The sequence below is a fragment of the Saccoglossus kowalevskii genome, chromosome 19 (genome assembly GCF_978046115.1).
Source record: "Saccoglossus kowalevskii chromosome 19, keSacKowa6.1, whole genome shotgun sequence".
Lineage (NCBI taxonomy): Eukaryota > Metazoa > Hemichordata > Enteropneusta > Harrimaniidae > Saccoglossus > Saccoglossus kowalevskii.
This window is the reverse complement of record NC_140659.1, coordinates 16,009,952-16,032,431: the sequence shown is the minus strand read 5'-3', so window position 1 is coordinate 16,032,431 and position 22,480 is coordinate 16,009,952. Positions and strand designations below refer to the sequence as shown.

The following is a 22,480-nucleotide window of genomic DNA, read 5'->3' as shown; positions in this document are numbered from 1 at the left end:
GCAGATTATAATAATTATGTTTACTGTAAACTTCGTTTTGCGCCACCAAAACCGCAAACGGGCTGAGTTATTTAACACAAGGTCTACTTATTCCTGGCTCACAAATACTACAGAATAATAATGATAGTAAAAACGGCGTGGAAAAACATCTATGAGAAAAATAGTACTAGTACACAGCCCTCAGCTAAATAACCGCTCTTCCCTCACAGAGGCTATAACACTACACGTGACCTAACTCTTTGTTCTGTGACCGATTGTTCCAGTGCGGTGTAATATACATGTCGTTCGATATCTGACGAATATATTCATAATGACTGAGATGACGGAGATATCAGACAATCTATTAAGGAAGTTTGACGACTATGAGGTCAATGACCTTTGTTACTAAGTAGACAGGCTTTGACTCCACACGCCACACCAGTGACGTCACGTTGTTAAGATGAGTCGATACTGAGGCCAGTGATCAGACATCAAGTAGTACGCAGTCTAGCTTTGGATCAGATCAATATGACATGGAGACGAAATCGGGCTTTACGATAAGGAGCTACACACTTCTTGCTTTGGGTGTGGTAGTGTTGATGGTCACGAGTGTGGAAAGTTTGAAAGATGGCCTCCAGGAAAATGAAGTTCGCGGCATCTTTGGCGTTAATGTTGGAATGAAGGTAATTATTATATATTATGAAAGCAACGGATGATTAGTATAAAAGTTTGCTCTGCTGTTGGAAAAATAATGTATATATGTTTTATGTTAAAATGAAGTATCAAATTTGGAATGTATTTACTCTTATCAGGGCCACATTAATGTTTGCAAAGTGTGTACTTGAAGTAGATTCTGATCGACAGACGACAGTCGTATATAGTCGTACATCTCTAGAGTCATCTTATTCACACAGTTACGTTTGTCGTTTGTAATCTTAAAATAAACCTATCATTGACGTGAGTATCAATAAAACGAACCAGTTTAACGCATGTTTGTTGTACTATGAAAGTCACGCGTGGTGGAGAGCAAGGAGTTTTAGTACAATTTAGTCGGTTTTACTCCTATATTAGGCTACAAACTTGCAGACTGAGTTTACGGAGAGCTGGTCGTTCAACTTTAAAATTAATAACACAGAATACGGAAAGTTGTCCTGATAGGATTCCCTTTTTAGGGCCTCCCAGCTTCGAGTTGGTAATACTTATCTCCCAGCGAGTGCCACAAATGCAAACAAACACCATTGACTCTAACAGCATCACTGATACGTAACTCTGTTAGAAAGTATTTATCCGCAGGGGTCACGTGTAAGCTTAAGGGTATTACGTCACTAGTAATGAACGCATTACGTACCTACCGAAACATACAAGACCATGTCAGCTGACAGAGACTGCTCATTGATGGATATAAGTGAGTTCAAACATGTGGATTCCATCAACACGAATGTATTACGCCCTCATCCATAGTTCTGGTTACACACGCAGTGTATATACTCAACATAACTGTCGATTAAACGTGTTATACTAACAGTTCTCCAACGGTCATTGTTTCCATGAGACTGTGGGTACTATGGTGTGGCGATGTAGTAAAAATTAAATCAAATTCATAGTGTATTTAATTTTGTTTGTAATGTAATGTAGTTCGAATGGTTGCTTTTCAAACAAAGATATATTATCAATCTGTATAAACTTAAAGCCAAGTTCAGTGTCGGTGTCACGGTGTCTCACAATCATTCATTTAAAAGGTGACTTATATAGAACCACATCAGAATGACACAGAAAACCACATTTGGAATAACCGGGACATTTTCCGATGAAAGCATTTGTTGAATGGTTGTCATGTATTGTGTTCCCATCTTAATTTGTTTTAGGTTGAACGGGTCGAAAATTGATATTATTCATTATTCAATATTTTTGGAATGTCATAACGCCCTCTTTATAATATATTCAATATACATTTCTAATCAATAATACAATCACAGACAATTGCTTTGTGTTCGGGTTTTTACCTTGCTCGTGATGTGGACTAAAGGGGGGGGGGGTGTTTAGCATTGTCGTTAACATTTTTCTTGTGTAACAAATATTTTAAAGAAAAAAAATGCAGGTCTGGATTTTTCTCGAAATAAAAATGATTCATCAAAATAATATATCAGGTTGCTGTTTAGTTTGAAAAAAACAGACCTTGATTTGTAATAGATCTTTAGGCGTTTTAATAGTGTAAGTTTTCAGTGTTGTCTGTACATAAATTTATTTATTTGATTCACCAATTTTTCTTTTCATCTGTATCTTGAAAAGAAAAAAATATTCTAACCATAAAATTAAATATTTGGGTCACTATTAATATCACAGCCTGATAATTACCGGTGTGATAAACAAATAACCAGTCTGAATTGTTACATGTATTCGTTATTAAATATTAGATTATCAATGGGCAAGTTTGTAATAGTTATGACTTATTCTTAATTACCAATGAATTCTATGGATGGACAAAGTCGCGCGAGAATAAGTTTTTGAAGATTATTTGTCAATTTCAGTGAATGAATTTTCCAAATACCTCCTATACTATACGTGCGTAACACATATCGTGTTAGTTGTGCTGTGAATCCACCAGCCTATCCACATGTATGGCATTTAAAATATTGTTTGGGGGCTTATTCAGTAAAATAGCTTATTTGTAGTAAAATTAATTATTTACAACGTAGTTTTTATTTTTATCTTGTTGTAATTGTAATTGTAATCACGTGATCCATCGTACTTTTATTAACATCTCCGAATTCACATTGTTTACAGTAATATATATTTTGTATTGACAGGACACGAAGTCAGGCCAGACTCGTTCTCGTCAAACCAGGGACGGTGACTACAACCCATGGGACGACGTTTCTTACAGATTCGGCATGCTGTGGGCGATACTCGGATCGACGATTGCATTGGCCGTTCTGGTTATCATCGCTATTACTATGTATTCGTACAAACATAACGCCTCGTCAACTTCTCGGCTCATCGATAGGCGAAGAAGGAGACTTTACGAAGAGTTAGCTCGAAATAGTCTGAATACTTCATTTTATGAGGAAGTGTCCAGTAACTTATGAGCTAGCACTCGACCCTCCCATATTCATGTTAATGCGAATATCGACGTATACGTAAATATTTGTGAACTATTAACTGTTAATGTTATTCCATACTTGGCAGTACGGCGATATGTTGACCGAATTTTGACAACGAGGGATAGTATGGTGTTCCAATATGCAGACATTGTTGTGATATTTCACAGACACATCGTATGGCACACGAAATCCCCACGTCAACTCGTGGGGGAAATTAACGAGTCATCAAACTTATCTATCTCAACGATACAAGGAATTAGATGCACACATATATGCTCTTACAGTGCAATCGACGAGTATTTTAAATGAAGTTGAACTTTTCCCATACACCACTGCTTACTTGTAGCGCGCCCGCAACCTCACACACATGCTAGTTTTATTACCTACCAACTGAGGGCGCTGCCACGTCACTGGAAGTGTGTAGTGCACATTTCGCAATAGAAAAAAAGAAGGGGTTGCTAATCAGTCGTACGTAAGACCGTTTGATGTAGATTTTCAAAAATTGAACCTTTTTCAGAGATATCATGTAGTCCCCACCTCGTCTGTATGTATGAATAAGCAATATGAATCTAATAATTTACGAACATTTTCTTCGTACAATTACCAATTCGAAACAGTTACCATCTTACCGGAAGTATAGCTTGCGAAGTGAGCACTATTTCGCGCATAGTAGCACAACAACTAGAAACACAAAACTCTACTATTCACCATCAATATTTACGAATATTCACAAATGTAATCAGTTTTTGTATTGAAAAGCTACCGAATTCTTCAGGAAATAAATATATTATATATTTTGTACATAGACATTATTGTGAGACTGGACTCTCTGCTATTCTTCATGTAATGTTTCTAAACCAAACCATTTACATTCATTCATTCACTGAATGAATGGCTGTCTGGGTGACCCTTCTTATTTCGTTGAATCTACCTGGGCTAATTCTCCCGCACATTTACCCATTTTCTATTTTATAAGGAATATAATTGCTGATTTTTTTTATTAATACTTGTTCTAAAATGAGGCCAGACTTATTCCAGACTTTGTTAATTTTCATAACATTATTGATATTGTTGAAACATCCTCTAAATGGACGATATTATAAATTACCCAATCTAAGAGATTCACAATTATCGACTACCAATATATAACTTGGTTCAGGCCATATGGTTGTGTGAATCGCCCGGTGCTTAAAACATACCCATATGTTAACATTCAATGTTTTTTTCATGGTGAGCGCATATGCGCATAACACTTTAGTCACACCATACGAGTGGTAATGACAAACGCGATCCAACTACAATAAAGGTAGACCGAAATGTTTATATACTGTAAAATGACTAATTTTCACTGGGCTTAAATTTCACTGATTCAGCATTTCAGGCATATTCAGTGGGTTTTAAATTCACGGTTTTATCATTTAGATAATGTGTTCCATGCTAAATTTTACATATTCACTGGGTTTTAATTTAGCGCATTTTCCAGTCAGCGAAATAAACAAAATTAAAACCCAGTGAATAATTAACCCCTTTACAGTACATTTTATTGATAAACATAACAGCCCGAATATTTTAATTCAATAAATAATTGTTTGATTCAATTGAATAGTTATTTATAAAACAACACAGCGTGTAGTAGTACTGATGTTATATATCATGGTGGATTTAATTTTCACAGGCGAAGTTCTATAATGATCAACCAAAGAAAACAGAAAAGTAAGAACCAGAGGCAATGTATACATATACCGACTCACTTTAACGATCTGAGTCTAACGATTTCCAGAGTGCAATCACCTATACATAAGCCATTGACACCAACTTTCCGTCAAAGAGCAAACGCCCAACACTTCACTGTACGACGATGTATTACTGAACCTATCTAATACTGCCAATACAAATCCAGGTTACAATAACACATATTGCACATCATAAAGCTAAACATATCAATAACAGGCATATAATTTTATAGTGCAAAATGAGCCGTATTTGTTATCCATAGTATCAGACCGTAATACCCCCCCCCCCCATAAACACTGTTATTGTTAATACAACAGCTGCGAAGCATTATTTCATAACGACTGTATATTCCATTTGATGTTTCAATTGAATGAAGACAATAATACAAAGAGTCAAGAACTGAATTATAAATATATATACATATATTTAATCTATATTTTAATATAAATGGTTAAGATGATATAATATATTCCCATTGATTTTGTGTACCATAATTCAATGCCATATATTCAGTAAAATGATCGGTGGATGTGAAAAACACGGATCTTGTAAATATCAGGGTATATTTTCCCCACTAGCTAGCATCTATGCCGCAAGTATAACATGTCACTTGTAATATACGACCAACTCAGTGACCCTATAGTAACCAAAGTGTATTTATTACATTTACATCCGGGTTTGTTTTATATTATATTTTATATTGTCTCATGTTTCTGATATTCAAACCGATAATTTTATCTGTCAATGATATATTATTTGTTTTTGCAACTAAACATAAAATAGATCTAATAACTGAGTAAGAACACATACACATTGCGTAAAATAAAATTATAAAAATAACGTTATGCCTAATGTTATTGACAACATATTTCTTTAGAAATTCCTTAGACATCTCAAACTGTTTTCTCAAACTGAATTGTTGTTATTGTAAACACATGACTGACAGGAGTTTCACTAAGCATACAAGCACGGTTGAATGTAAATAACGAGGATTTTTTAAAGAGTGATTCTAAAATCATCAATTATTCATACTTACTTTGTAATATATCATCGAATGCAGCGTTATGGAATGTACACATCGCACCTGTGATGATATTGAACAGCATGTATATATCACGTAATGATTTGACGGTTACCTGGCAACAGTCCAGTTTAACCAATATTCGAAGTTGTATGCAAAAGGGAACAGGGAACTTGAAAGCGGCGGTGTTCATGGCAAACAAATGAGAACGTTTTGAATGTATTTTTTAATTACTTAATCACTAGAAACTTCATCAGAAATAATTTGAGGACGCTCTGAGATGCTGAAAACTCAATCACAACTCCTGTGAATATTATATTTAGCAAACGGCACACAGTGCTTTATACGCCAAATACTACAAACAAATAATACAACTTTAATACAAATAGAAAAAGCTGATAAACCTGGAATGGAATATGACATACACCAAGAAATGCAGAATACATGAAACAAAAAGTTTCTAATAACAATTGAACTGAATTAAAAAATAAATTGGACACGGCTGGCGATACAACGGATCGTGATGTCACGTGGTAGCAGGTGCATCAGAAGTAGATGCGAGGGGAATTACATCGACATGTTGGCTGTTTGTTGAAACAAACTCGCATTGGACAGTTATAGTTTCTGAACCAATTACTCACATGGTATATAACGTAAACCATAAGAAGTGGCATCGAGTTAATTAATATCACAATGTATCGCCTAAGGAAATGTACTTGTAATGTTACGATTAAATCCACGATGTTCCCGTCACAGGTTAACATCTAATGATGTAATCTGAAATCTGCCTTCAATCATAAAAATGTTCTTTTGGTTAATAATACTGATTATTTCAGTGTGTTGTGCGCCACTCGGAGACTTTCTAAATAAAGACACACTATTTGATTGTAAATGCACATCCAACCTCAATTTTGTGAATACCATCTGACTTAGCATGAGCGCATGGCGCATTCAGTGTAGCTTATACGTTCGCAATCGGAGAGAAATCTCAGAAAGTCGGACGATCTATCATCGGTTTGAAGATCTCAGTAACAAAACGATGAAACTTTGACAATTGCCATCGTTGATGCTACCCACAAGTTAATAGGGACGTTACCCCGGTTACAGGTTAGTTTCTGTTCACGTAGTGTACTCTAATAGATGTAACAGGTATACACGTCAGTGTAGTTTATAGCTCAAGTGGATCTTCAACCATAGATTGTTACCTGATAGAGTATACTGTGCGCTGTTGGTATTTGCATCATATATGCAATGTTTTGTCGATGTTATGAGAAGCTCAGACACGTTGTATTCAGCTGTTGGCCCAAGATGTAGGTAAACCGTACGAAAACGTCATTGGCCAAACGTGCGTTAGGAGAGAGTGGATGGACTTCCTTCCTTGTTAATAATAAACAAACAATATACAAATACTTCAACAGGTTGTTAAAAACATAAATTCTGAGAAATATCGCACTGTTCACACAAGTTCTGTCACAGACAAACTATATTGCGTCTACATTGCGAATTAACTTTATTTTTAAACTTTATTCTCACTCACCTGCAGATGTTGGTTCGGTTCACTACCGCTGATCACTCGTGGCCCATCTCCGATTGGGACTGGACCAACCCTGGGTGTTATTTTGTTCAGTTTAAAGACCTTTCGGTATTCTTTTTTGAAGTTGTCCTGTATGTGGGAAAAGTAGTTTCAAATTCGACAAAGGATTGTGCAAATTGCGTGATATTTTAATAACCGAATAATGTTCAAGTAATTCGTTAAAGCTAATACAAAATCCCAGGAAGAAAGATATAATTATTGGACATATTTGCTGGAATGGGATCTGCAATTACAAAATATATTATTGAAATTATAATGTAATCCCCAATAATTATTATGAAATGTTGTTCAAGAAGTGAATTTTTACATGTCTGGGACGGGATATAGGTCTGAAACAACTGGGGAGAACTACGGTCAGTTTTACAGAGTAATGCTCCTTTACGCTACTCTGGGTACCAGGAACAATATGTGAACTAATTATCCAAACTGTTCTAATTTTATTTTCAGTACAGATTATATTTAATATTTACTTATAATTAAACAATTTTACATCTTAAATATTTCATTTGAAAATTGTTATTATGTAGCTACTAAACAATAACACGTTAAAACAAACAAACAAACAAACAAACAAACAAAGTAACAGACAAGCAAACAAGCAAGAACACAAACAAAACAACGAAATATATTTTATATAAATCAAAGTGCATTGTAACTATGATAAGATCAACTAACGAAATAATACGAATCATCCAATTAAATAATCAAACAATAATCACTAAATTGAGGATTACGCTGATTTAATCGAAAACGAAAGTTGTTTTGCAAATAGATTGTCCAACGCTTAGAAATAAGCTCAATCCCCGTTTTTTTTGTCAGGACATTTCTCATATGATGTTTAATTCAAGAGTGATATGATATGTCACGGTTGTTAAATGTGTCAAATAGTGAAAAATATATTTTCTTTAGGCGATATATTTATTATAATAGCAGATTCAACAATGTTCCTACTGAACTTCAGTTTGGAAAAGCAATACCACTCAAGACTTATAATTGCCACGCCAGAAGTACCTTACTTTAATCTTACCCAATTTACATCGTGCATGCGAACTCCTCACTTATTCTCCCATTTTTGAACTCTAGAACCACACTGCTTTCAAATGATCAAATGAATATTAGTTGTTAAGTTATTCGATATCCCCTAAAGGGTTAGCACTCTGTCTAATTAGTTTTCTGAATCAATGTTTTGCCTAAATGGATAGTTATAAGATATGATTTATATATGACTGTAAATGTATAAATGAGAATTTATCGCCTCTAGTGTACACTTACGTTCAGTAATCCATAAACGAAGGGATTGCACGCAGCGTTGCTCATTGCTAGCCAGTTGCTGCAAAACCATATAATGCTAATATGCTCGTACCTAGAAATGGGCAAACGAGAAAAACCCGATGTGAATAATAAGAAACTGCATATTATATTCATATCATATTTGAAATAGTTGCAATTGTCGTAAAATATTGAGTACTATATTAAAAGGTTGAGTCAGATATAAAAACAATGGTTAGCCGTATTGTATTGATTATTGCATTCGAGTTTAACCATTAAATTTAATGATTGTTTCCATAGCTGGGACAATTACCAGATTTATGAAAGATACACGACCCATGGTTTGGGGGGAATTACCCAATAATGATTCGCTCGCCTGGCGAAGTTAGCGTCAATTGGGAAATGATATTGAATCGTTATTTCTTACAACACACACATGATTGACTTATCTGTGCTACGGTGGTTTACCGAAAGATTAATGGATTGTTTTTAGTAACTCACCTCAAAATGTCTGGTGTAACGTATTTCAAGAAATCGTACAGTTGAAGCGGCAACCAACACAATGCAAATAGAACGACTAACACCATTCCCATTGTGATTACCTACAGCCAAAAACGCCATATGTACTATTGATCGATAGTGTATAACTCATTCACACACGTGATGATGACATACGTACTGATAATCACAGGATTTATGTGCATTTTTTTCAAATATTTGTTTTTCCTCTTTCAAATTCATGGTAAAAATCTCAGAACCAATATTGAACATTTCATAACATGAAAAAAACAAAAAAAGTTTATAACAACATACTATTCAAAGAAGAAAGAGCTTTAAATCTGGCCAATCTAGCGTGATAGCCAGGCTAGGACGTGATGACACATAATTCAGTACGTCATTTACGCGAACAAATAAAAAAGGAACGACAACAAGTTATAGGAAATCGAATGGAACGAGCGGGAAATCAAATGCTCTAGTGTCATATAAAATCCATTAGCAGAGATGAATATATTTAACGTTTTGTTTTGTCATGCGTGAAATGTTCGCCAGTAAACCTCGTGAGAAAAATAAGTTCAAAGTACTTTCAAGATAATTTTGTTCATGAAACATATCTGAATTCTGTCGAAATACAGATGATATTGGATGCTGCTTTGTCTATGTTTGACGAGGGACAACGTGGGTTTATAACAAACACTGTCCGTTAAACAGACGTTTGACTCTTGTGGTATCGATTGACCAATGAGACCGTGTCGTTTTTGTTTTACCGAATCCACGCTATGCGAGCAGTTTACACACCGGTCCAGGATTCTGGCTTCATTTGTGTAAGTACAATTGATGTATAACAATGCACAAAGCACTTGATGCATCAACAAAGACGTCGTATAACTAATTGTGCGACGTTCACTTTTCAATCATAGAATCGTCTTTTATTGATTGCTCGGCATTCACTATCATCATTATTGCCCTGTCAGAGAGAACAGCTATTGCCTACTAGTAAAAGTGAAACAGATGTGTGGCTATTTGTATAGGGCATAGATACTTGCGGAAAAAGATAATCCCGGCATAAAATGTGGGATAAATAATAAAACGTTAATACGCTGATTTTAATTTCCAGATGTGGATCTTGAACTGAAGGCCAAAAATGCTAAGTTTACTAAAGCGATCAATTGCATGCAAACGCTACCTTGAGGGGGGGGGGGGAGGTTATGTACCAATACTTTAATAGCGACTACATTACTTTGAAATGTTAATAATATCAACCCATATACTGAATTTTAAGCTATATTTACCTTCTTTTTGTTCTTAGCAATGTTTTTGTCTCTAGCATTGTTACTCTCCCCTGGTGTTTTGGATAAATACATCTTCTTTACAATCAAGCTGTACGCAACGGTGATAACAAATAACGGCACAGCATAAGACGTGACAAAGATATACAGATGATAAATATTTCGACTTTTTTCACTCGACCATACTGGCGCGCAAAACACCCGTCCGTCAGGAAACCCATAATCAAGTATTCGCAGGTTCAGCAACTGCGGAATCGATGTACATATACCATTTATCCATATTATGCTCATGGTGATAACCGCAGAATATGGTGTTAGTCTTCTACGTAACGGGTGACACACCGCAAAGTACCTGTCCACGGATATAACAGTCAAGGTACCAATGCTAACTAATATGGAAAGCGTTTTGACGAACGGTACAAATGGACACATAAAATCACCAAACGGCCATCTGAACAGAATCGCAGGAGCGAATTGGAATGGTGTAGCGAACAGTCCTTGAATAATGTCACTTATGGCTAGGTTAACTAGGAATGAGTTCGTAATCGTTCTCAGTTTCTTGTTCCGCAAAACTACGAATATAACGAGAGCATTTCCAAGAACAGACATCAAAGAGATGACACCATAGAGAAGAGACAAAACTACAGTAATCGTCAACGAAGGACTGGAATTGAACACTGCAACAGTGCCGTTGCTAGCCATTTCAATGGATGATGTACTCGAAGTATCAACTTCAGGCTCACTTACGAATATATTAATATAAATCCTGGCATGGACAGAGCAATCAGAAATAAATAAACAATTTAGCATCCATTGTGAATCAACACCACTTATATTGTGTTGTCCCGAAGGTCTTCGATACTTCACGTTCTCATTCGACCATCGCTAATAGATAGGGTCGCTATAGTCACAGCCAGTTTATATATATTTAAACATTCGAAAATCCTGAAAGAAAAAAACAAACAAACAATTAACCAACATCGTGAGAACAACGAATTGTTTCATTTTGTCTGACGTAAACATACAATCAAATGAAGTCAAGCAGAAATCTGTTCCGTATATTGTGTGGCTTCAATTGCGAAATCTATACATTGGTGAATTGACTTCTCATGAAACACATACATTGAAAGCATCAAGAAAGCTAGTCTAGCTGTATGATGACGTGTTATAGTAGATTTTGAGTAGGCGTCTGAAACCAGAAAACAACATAGTAATACACGACAAAAGTACATGACGTTCTCCAGTGATTGATGAGTCGTACATATAACAGGACAACTTTAAGATGAATTGGTTTCAAATGTATCATCACACGATAGCAACTTTACCAGTAATACATTTAATAAACGGAAATTAATCGTCGCTTATTTGACGCCGGCAAGACACATATCAATCTGTTTTAGAGACTACGTATTGTTTTTTCCTTCCTGGTGCCACAAACTGAGACAGAAGGTAACTAAGATATGTTCATCATATTGGAGACCACCACTGTATTATCCCTCAACTGAACACCGCACGCACGTATCAATCATTCACACCGATGACACTCACTGCGCAACTAAACTATTCAAATCTATGATATCCATATTATTCTAATTACGATCGCAAACTATGTAAATTTAAATTTAAATCCAGATCAGACCAGACAGTTTCTTAAGTTATACGAAATGATGATATAACCATGGTAACGGTGGTTAACTAGTTTAACCGTAGTAGATGCGATTAGTGAACACATTTCCTGATATTAATCTGCGTGAATGCTTGCATAATCGCAATCATACATCTGGAAATGAAGCACTGTTAGTTTCTAAGTTACTGAGATTATCTCGCCATGCAGTCGTGTTTTCGTACAAAAACAATCACGGTAACTATAGTTTCAGAAATATACTGATTATACCATTGGAGTGTAATAATAATTGGATTTCATTACGTCTATATTGCGTGGCTATTACTGCATGCTTTGTGTGTTGTATTTTACAGGAATAAACCCGAAATTGTTTGATATCGATCACAGATGAATAGGTTTGCGTGTTTTGAAGAAGCGAATGATAATAGTGGCCTTGTGAGACATGTATCATAATAACCACATTTCTATATAGGCAGATTTTTTAAACTCAGCAGGTAATATGACCTTTTACATGCAGCAACGTTTGTTTAGGCGTGACGAAACGAGCAGAGCAATAAATAGAGGAAATAAGAGCCGATTAGTACCATGCTGTCTTGTTGATTGCGACTGATTCAAAGTAGCATGTAATAATATATTGCTGAGCCTGTGTCGTGGGGCAATAGAAACCCCGTAATTCATTTCAATCGCGCCAATATACGGATTTGTTACGAAAAACGAACAATTACAAGTTCATACTGTTGTTTGGAACAACAAATGTGTGATGTAAGTAGAAATAACATAATGTGTATTATTATACATCTGTCACCGTAACGCCATAAGTTACAGCGTGCCGTAATCATGCGGTATTTCATCCTACCATATTAGGAAATGCGAATTCCAAATCTGGAATGATTACGCGCGTAAGCGTCCTCTAATAATAAAAAACAAACATGGCTGCCACCAAGGTTTGACCGGACTCAACACAGAGAAGTTCGCTGACTCCACACAAAGAAGTTCGCTGATTTTGTTCTAAACTTTTTGGATTTCAGCATTCCCATGATGTATACTTGGAAGGAGAGGATGTATAATAATAAGGTTATTACGAGAATACCTCAAAGTATGCGCTCAGACAGTACGCCGTTGCATCGAAACTCCCGCTGTACTGTCTTCGTGCAATATATAATCTTTACACTTAAAATAATGGAATATATATGTTGTATAATTTATCGATATTACGATATTGATATTTTGATCACGATGAAATAGTTTGCAATAATGTACATGACACACAATAAATAATCGAAGCCATAAAATGAATTATATTCATGAATTATTCGTAGAGTTTATGAATGTTATGAATGTATTTTGGAAATAAATCCATTTTCCCCAGTTGAAACTTCAAATGAATGAGTGAAACATGCCAATAATTGCATAGGCCGACAGCCAACGGTAATATCAACGGATAAATTACTATATGTAACTGATACCAATAATAACATTTAGATGAATAAAGCATAAAATACGTATTGACATAAAAATCAATTCATAGAAGAAGTCACTTTTCACGCTAAGTCAATATATTTTAGATAAACATAACTATTTATGAAAGACTGAAAATTCTACACGAGTTGCGCAAAGATGAAATTGACACCATACAACTATACACATATTTAGTGGAATATTTCTACTACAGACACATTTTACTTTCAACGTGATACAGAGTTGATTTCAGCGATATTTATTGCAAATCAAAGTACACAGTCAAAGACTGAACACAATTATTCCTGGCTAAAAATTAAAATATTTATATTTTTTAAGTGAATTGCAAGTGAGGGATTTATTCAGTTATCACTTACCAAGGTCAGATAGGTCATCGACTAGATTGAATTCATTTTGATACAATATTTGTGACAGCACGACACGGACAACTGCGTTAACGTTGTTAAATATAGTTAAGAATATAAACGGAGTAACGGTTGCCAACACATGTAGTAGACGCTAAAAACGTTGAATCAATGGTACTTATTCCAGCTTCTATGACCAACGACGTCAACGTTTAAAACTGTTTACAATAAAACCGGATAAAGTATTTTATGACAATATACGTATGCATAGATCATTGCATTTCAATAAAGGGGTGGGTGAACATCGCAACAGCATGTTGTGGGCAATTATTCGTTATTACAATATCATCGCGCCATGGGAACCTTATGAATATTGTGACACCAGAAATTGTGAACGTTTAAACTAGGAGTGAATTTAAAATCTCATGACTGTCGTTATTAATTAGGATATTTATTATAGTATATCGCACGTTTATAATAGATTACAAATTATGGTTGCAGCCCGCAAATAAGGCACTGTGTGAATACAGAGAGACAGCAGAACAGTTGGTTTATATTCCCAGCTTCACGACGCTTGGGTGGTCAGCAGTCATAATTCCAATTTATTGCCATCAATGTAGCACGGCTTGCAGGCAATGAATCATTGACCAGCCAGTGACTTAAATCAATTCAAGTATATTCTGACTGACCGCGGGGACTTATTATTTTAACTGAAATGAAATAAATCTATCGAAATATAGAAAAATTTTATGTTTTTAAATAGTGAATAGTAGACTATGCCATATAAAACTGCGCCTATACGTCAAGAATCAGAAATAATTGCGCAGATAAAAACGTAATGGCATTGTGTTATCACATATATACTTTTACTGTATGACTATATTTACTAATATTGTTTTTAAATTGGAAGCTATAAAATATAAAAACGGGTTCAACGCAGTGTGGCATCGCATAAATACGGTATTATTACATGCACAAAGTTATTCCCCTTTGAACGTAAAATAAGGCTTTTATGATCAGGTCGTGTTACGTCCTTGAAAGTCGTGGCGATGTTATTACTTCTGCGCAGACGGAATTATATTCACCACGTTTAAGTTCTCGAAATAAACAGATAAATGGAAATTTTGCTTTTAAACGTAATGACAGAAAATTATAAAACGAATAAATTGGATTACAAAATATTTTTAATACAAATAATATATATGAATGAATCGCCGCTGTACTCTAACAGCGCGTGATTAACATGTCAAGCCATTAAAACAGACGAACGAAAATCATCGTGATTCCAGAAAGCATATTCTTAGCACGACCATCTATAGCTATTTTTGAACACTATATTACCATCCACGTGAAGCCATAGCATTTATTCACTCAGAATGGTCGAAGATCACACGTTTCGTGACGCCAATCGCAGGGAAGGGGCGTTCGAATCGTCAAATTCTGAACGCAGAGACTACATGTATTCAAAACAAGCTCCCAAAGAAATTAAGAAGAAGAAAACAAACAAGAAACCCACAACTTTCTTTGTGAATTTGATAATAAGTATTATCTCGTCTTATTCTTGCAGCAAGTGAGTGCCTTGGTGTCAATGCACTGCTCAATCAAGTGCAGGTGTGTACCAATTTAATGTCAATAATTAAAGATACTGTCGACACACGGAAAATTTAGTGCTGTAATATAATTTGGCTAAAACCGTCATACACTGGTAATCGCAACTTATTGCCTACGACATCTGTGTTCATTATCGCTCAGTATTACATTCTGTTCACCTAAAAAGGATCAGATCATTTGCTAAATAAAAATTAATGTCATTGTCACTATAGGCAATTCAATATGAATATTCAGCAAAAATTAGCAGGTAGACATAGCTTTATACATATCCCCGTTTTTCCTTAATACGATAAGTTAAACTCGATATAGGTTGCGTGGATAGTAAATATAAGATACAATGGTCACTAAGTAAAAGAAAAACAAATATTTAGGTGTTCATGAAGTAACGCATAACCTGGTTATTTTCTTAGGTTAATACAATTTATTCGATCGCAAATTTATTAAGGTTGCAGGTCCGACAAGAATGTTTATTGTTGAAATCGTCAGTTTATGGGAATCTTATTTTAAACGTAGTTTTACATTTTTTCATTATTTATTAATACTACACGAACACGCTGAAAAAGTATTTCTTCTATCCATATACTTGCATACAGTCTATTGCTTGTTTGTTGGTGTTTAGTAATCAGACTTTCGCTATTTACACACTCACATAATACTTTTGATATAATTTTATTGAAGAAACAAACACCAACAAACTGAAAGCCTGTATGCAAGTCTACCCCCCGAAAAACTGTGGCAATGTAATCGAAGGAAACAATAGTTAAGTTATCGGATTATTATTATTACAACTACACATAAAGCCAGTAACTTACTATACGATGTGAAACAACAAATAAGATTACGAATACCTAATTGATTAAAAACTGTTTATACATTCAGCATCCCCGTAAGCAACGTTTACTAACAATTGTCTAAATGATCATCAACCTAATATACAATTGTCAACTTACTTAAATTATCTGAAAGGCGATCAGCAAAGGTCTGTGGTTAGTAACTACAAATATACCTGTCAACGATTTCTATATCTTGACTCTGCACGCGTTCTCGCATACATGATGCACGCTATAATTTTAGCAAGATTTCTTCCTCTGTTCCTTTTACACTCACATGGATCCTTAAAAATAATTGTCAGATTAATTTGGTTACAACATTCGGCATCTTCCACAGAGACTCACGATTGACGACAAGCACGCTTTTAATCCCAGCACATTGAACTATAGCTCACACGAAAGCGTCCCTTGTCAGAACGAACGATATGAGTGTCTCTTGGAACGGAAATACTACAGAAGGCGACGGCGCCCTCACATAGGTATATGGCAATATTTGTTTACATTATTTTATTATTTTTGTTCTCTCTTCATTTTTGTACACGCTGTAATCGAAAACCGCGCGTATAGAGGTTAAGGGGAATTCCACGAGTCACAGTGTTTGATAAATCTCTTTCCTCTTACATTTTGAGAATATGCAAAGAATGCGATTTTTAAATCAAACTTCCTCTTGCGAATGTATTTAATATACCTCCCGGACTTCATTAAATCCAGACATGGAAATGTACTCTCATAGAATGATCAGAACTAAACATTCCCACACCCACTGTAATTCAACACCAATTATTTATATATTACAAGAATAATACAGATATATAATACATATATATACATATATAAATGTGAAGACCCAAAGTTCTACGAAAATAATCCACACAAACTGTTGTTATTTGGCAATCACTGATGGACATTCAGTTTATAAGCACTGAAACATTCGAAAATCCTAAAAGAAAACCATTTTGGCTGACATAAAACAGACAGCATGAAGTTTCATAATATTGCGTAAAATTGTACGTGTTGTGGAAAATACTTATAAAACGTTCCCCTGGCGTGTTGATGAAAATGTACACATGTTTGATACTGTGGTCAACCCCTTGTTTATTTTTAGATAGTCGAGTCAATGTGGCGTGTTAGCATAACTTGAGAACTAAACATCCTGACCCCGTGTGGCATTATGACATGCCCCAATGCAGTTACATGGTTATTGTGAAATACTATACAATACACTGGTCAGCGCTTTGTAATCGTGACATCGTTGGCCTGGTGTCCCAATTTTAAATTACCATAGCTCTGATAAAACGTGATCTATCCCACTAAAAAAATACCGTTCCTGTATACTTTGATTTGTCCCGTCATTTTGAGATGATCAATCATTAGTTAGTCAGGAACTCAATCTGAATAGAATCTGTAATACATGAACGCTGATTCCTGGCTATAGGGACTCACGCGTTAAGGCGTGGAGTAGGGATATTCATGTAATTCTTAAAGCTAACTGATGCAATCTAACATAGAAACAGAAAAGAGACGCGGCGCCGATACTAACCCACACAGCCACCAATTTATATTGTAGTTCAGCTGTTTCATCAGTATTGTTCACCGGAGAATCGAGATTTCCTTTTGATTATTTTGATTGCATATTTATACCCCAGTCCCAACTGGTCTGGATGTGTAGCACCCTCTGGTGTTCATTTATCTTATGTATTAAATTTTTGTGAAATATTGTATTTATTACTATGTACATTTTGCTATACACACCGCGATTTCTACGCCGTGACAATATCAGAGACGAAGACTTATTATTTTAACTGTACAGAAGATAAACTCACAGTTCACAAATACGGATTCAGGGTAATGTGCGTAACAGACAACATGCAGCTTAAGTTGTCATTCAGCGAATTGTGTTCTCATAAAATAGATACATCAACAGCATAAATAAAGTTAGTCTGGCTGTATAATGAAATGTAGTGATAGGTTTTGATGTGGATTCTAAAATACCGACGACGTTATCAAGTGATTGATTACGCCATATGTATTAGTTCTTTTGACTACAGTTTGATTACCATGTCTTAAACAAAGCCGTACCATCAATGTAATACGAGCCTCTAGCTTGGTACTATAAACTTAATGAATGCAATATGGAATAGATAAACAAGCCGTGTATTACTTCCACCAGTTGGCTCCTTACATCATCAAATCAATGTAATGTATTTACGTTATTGCTTTAAATCGTTAAACAGCACATATATCTCTGGTGGTAATCACACGTATCTGCTGACGTCAATCTAAGAGAAAATATGGCGGAAATTTATATAATTTATATCTTTTCTAGCTGTTCATAAAATATTGTTTTATTTAGTTATGTGGAATATCACATAACTGGTGTTTTTCTACTTACGCTAGTGTTATCATCACTTCATAACATTTCATTGCTACTAGGGTATTGGGGCAAAAAACAATGCAGCATATTACCCAAACCAAATTTCGTTGTAGACAGTAAAAGGTTTCACATTCGAATTTATATTATCATTGTCCAAAACAGATTGCAGACGAATATTTGACAGTTTTTTTTGATAACCCCTTGAATAATTCATTATTGTGGAGTTTTCATTCACAAAAAGTCAGTTGAGCCATACAACTAAATAAACACAGTACACTAATTTCGAAAATATCCATTTCCCATGTCACGTAACTATCCGATCATCACACCGTTTTCCATGTCGATTTATGTCCAATGTTACATGCTAGGTGCGTACTCTGTACTTTGTTGTTTAATTTTAATAACTGAACTACATAAAGTAGTAATATTGGAATTTGAAGTGTCCTAATAGATGACATTGACAAACATAAAACTTTGACTGACAAGCAATAATGTGAGTAATTAAGTAAATTACTAGTATATATGAATCGACATTTTTCACGAAATGCTGGTTGTACAACTTATCACCATACATTAACATGAAATTAAAATTGAGATAGGATGAAACTGATCCAAAGCCATCAGAATATTGTATAAATGCTTTTTATTTCTGATATTAATCTTCTAATCTGCTTGATAATAATATATTGTGTTCTCCCATTCAATGTAATTGATTAATACTATTTGTTAAGGGTAATTTATTTTTCTTGTATACTACATTAAATATTCTTAACACGTATTTGTAATTTTTTTCCACATATATTTGATTTTGACGGGTACCTTCTGATATGTGACATGCTGAATATGCAGTTGTCAGGGGGGAATCCGTCAATGTCATTTAGATAATTAAAGTAGCTATGAAGCACGTATCTTAACGCATTATAGAAGTTCTCCATTTTATCCACTAAATTATTTATACATTGTCTATAACATCAGTCAAAATATAATCCAATTAATCTAATTTATTGGTTGCTGCACGAGTATACTTTATCAGAGCTAATTGACAAGCTACTTAATTAGTACATCAGTAGTGACACGTATATTATGTCATTCAATAATGCAACAAAGACCAAATGCTACATCCTTCTTATTATATAAAACTGTAGGGTGAAATACAGCGATGAAGCAAATTTTTTTTATAGAAAAACGACCTGCCATTAATTAGGCTTCTGTCCATTTCAATCTGTCTTCGTTTTTTGTAACGTATCTTAATAATCTGAAACAGGTTATGTAGAATGAACAGATTTTTAGATTGTTGTTGATTGTATATGAAAATATGAATGTAATATGTTGAGCTAAATATATTATATTTTTTTAATTGCTTGTCTTGAGATTATTCATCTCCCATTATATGTTCACACCCAGTCAAATCCTTTACTGTCGTTGCCTTATTTTTTCAAACACCAAGACAGCAGCAATGGCAGCTAATTCTCTGACTGGCTTGCTGTTCGTGTTTGGAGATTGTTGCAAGATCGAAACAAGGTGGGTAAAACCAAATTCACGAGAAGACGTCGAACTAATAGTGAGGGACTCGGACACGAGCATACAACACAATTAGCTATCAATTTATTCCATTCACATAGATTGCTAAATAATAAATGTTATAAATGTGTATACTGAAATGTGAGGACAGAGCTCTGGTGTATATGGTGTGTGTCATGACGCTCGTAAATCCGCATTTAGCCGAACGGCGCACCCTCGTAATAAATGGTTTTGTCTAATAAGTTCTAATCACATAACCGTCCAGAGAGGCACATATCAAGCCGCTAACTTAGCTGGCCACGTTGGTGTTTTGATGTCCTGAACAATATAACGGTGACAGTAAATGTCATGCTGCGGTTGCACCAAAAGTAGTGCAAACATCATCAGATTATCTTCATGCATTAATTGCCTAAGGTAGTATTAGTTAAGCATAAATAAATAACATATGCGACGTTTTCTCTTATCATGAAATGGGAAATACAGTTTGAGAAGTGTCGGTATAGTTTAATAAAGGTATCAAATGTCAAATGTGAAACTAATCTTCGTGGTGTGTAGAATTAACAAGAAAACAAAACCACATATCGTCCAATTATGTGCGATCAGTTGACGTTTTAGATGCCATTATTGCTAACGATCTGCATTACCAATATGTCCATAAGCCATAGCTCTTTCTGAAATACTAACAATTGTTAGACCAGATGCTTTTTTAACAAAAACATTTACGTTTCCCGAAAGCAAGGCAACTTACCAAAATAGCAGATCGCATTCAGTAAGGTCGCTGCTATTTTCCTAACTATACGCGTTTTTTTCTATAGTAAAACAAGTGATACCCATAAGCTTAACTTGATGATTACTTACTGTATATAATAGTATATTCGAGGAAGTATTTATGATTCATCCTTTTTAAAATTACTCCATCTTTCCCGGTTGAAGCACGAGTGGATAATTTAGATATACGATTATGCCGACAGCCCGCGAGCATACAGTATAACATGTACATTATAGAAATATTGACCGGAGCGTTTTATAAAAGGCTGCATTGAAAGATGTATTCTCCTCAAGTTTCCAATGACAACATTCAGAATATTCTTCATTCACAAGTAGCTGTTTTATCACGCTTATGGTTTTATATTCCATAATCCCTTTCAAAATTAATGTCACATTTCAGATTGTTTGAGATAACAACTAGCCAAGGACGACTGTCTGAAATTTCAGAAGACGCAGTGTTTATATATGATGCGCGCACAAAAACAGAAAACAGAACGCTTTACTTGAGGTCACTGATCGGTCCTAAACAAACACGCAATACACCACATATTTAATGAAACCCACATGTATGTACGACACACAACGAGTAATTAAAGTGTCTGCGTTGGTATACGACGTATACTCTTGGGATGCCTGGCGAAATTCAAGCGATCAGCGCGTGCATAGTACGTGGTGCGACGAGTACGGTGGAACGACCGCTTTAATCGTGTTCAATCGTTCAATGATTAATTTCTAGTTGCAAGTACTCGAACATAACCGTGTTGAACCGAAAATGCGGCGGCGACCTGTTCATAAATTACAGGTGATTCTCTGAGAATTACATCTATGACCGATGAGAAGTCAGTAGCCAAATATATCGACCGCCAGATGCACGAATCTGATTGGCTGTTAGTGCTATGACGTATAATAATATAGCATATATATATCAACGCACACTGTATATATACGTTGCAAAGTTTGAAAAGATGTTTGTTTAGGACTATATCTATACGAATATAACGAAGTGGTGGATTTAGTCATTTATCACTTACCAAGGTATAGTTTGGTTCAAGTTCAGCGCATCGATGAGAGAGTGTAAAGAGGCTTGTCCTTTAGGTTCTGAAGTAAGAATTATACACGCTATAAATATTGAATTATTATTAAGGAAATATGAATTCCAGCTTCAATGAACTATGGCGTGTTTAAAACTGTTTACATTATAATTGGAGAAGGTTTTTATAAGGGTTGGACCATTTGATTTTTGAGGGGAGGGGAGGTCAGAAACGAAAAAAAAAATGTGCAAAGTGAAGGGTTCTTCAAAAAAAAAATTGCTGCTTCACCAGTGTAAAAAAAAAATATTTGTCACTATATGACTTAGGGAAAAATATGGCAATTATTCCTGCCAAGATAAGAGGACACCGAGTACAAGAAGAAACTAGGTCATATATAAATGAATGTCAATAAT

General features: G+C 35.0%; 2 protein-coding genes across 2 annotated transcripts; one reads left to right on the top strand and one right to left on the bottom strand.

Annotated features, from left to right (window-relative positions):
* The first annotated feature begins 456 nt into the window (after positions 1 to 456).
* On the top strand, positions 457 to 3,268 carry LOC144345428 (uncharacterized). Its single transcript, XM_078006858.2, has 2 exons — positions 457 to 662; positions 2,787 to 3,268. Exons 1-2 carry the CDS (start codon positions 513 to 515, stop codon positions 3,063 to 3,065), a joined length of 429 nt encoding a protein of 142 aa, XP_077862984.1. The 5' UTR covers positions 457 to 512; the 3' UTR covers positions 3,066 to 3,268.
* Positions 3,269 to 6,042: 2,774 nt separating this feature from the next.
* Positions 6,043 to 22,126, bottom strand: LOC100372007 (substance-P receptor-like). Its single transcript, XM_085493522.1, has 6 exons — positions 22,068 to 22,126; positions 10,489 to 11,430; positions 9,200 to 9,300; positions 8,702 to 8,792; positions 7,373 to 7,498; positions 6,043 to 7,212 (listed from the first exon to the last, which is right to left on the bottom strand). The coding sequence occupies exons 2-6, from the start codon at positions 11,293 to 11,295 to the stop codon at positions 7,186 to 7,188; spliced, it is 1,152 nt and encodes a 383-aa protein (XP_085349648.1). The 5' UTR covers positions 11,296 to 11,430; positions 22,068 to 22,126; the 3' UTR covers positions 6,043 to 7,185.
* Positions 22,127 to 22,480: the final 354 nt, after the last annotated feature.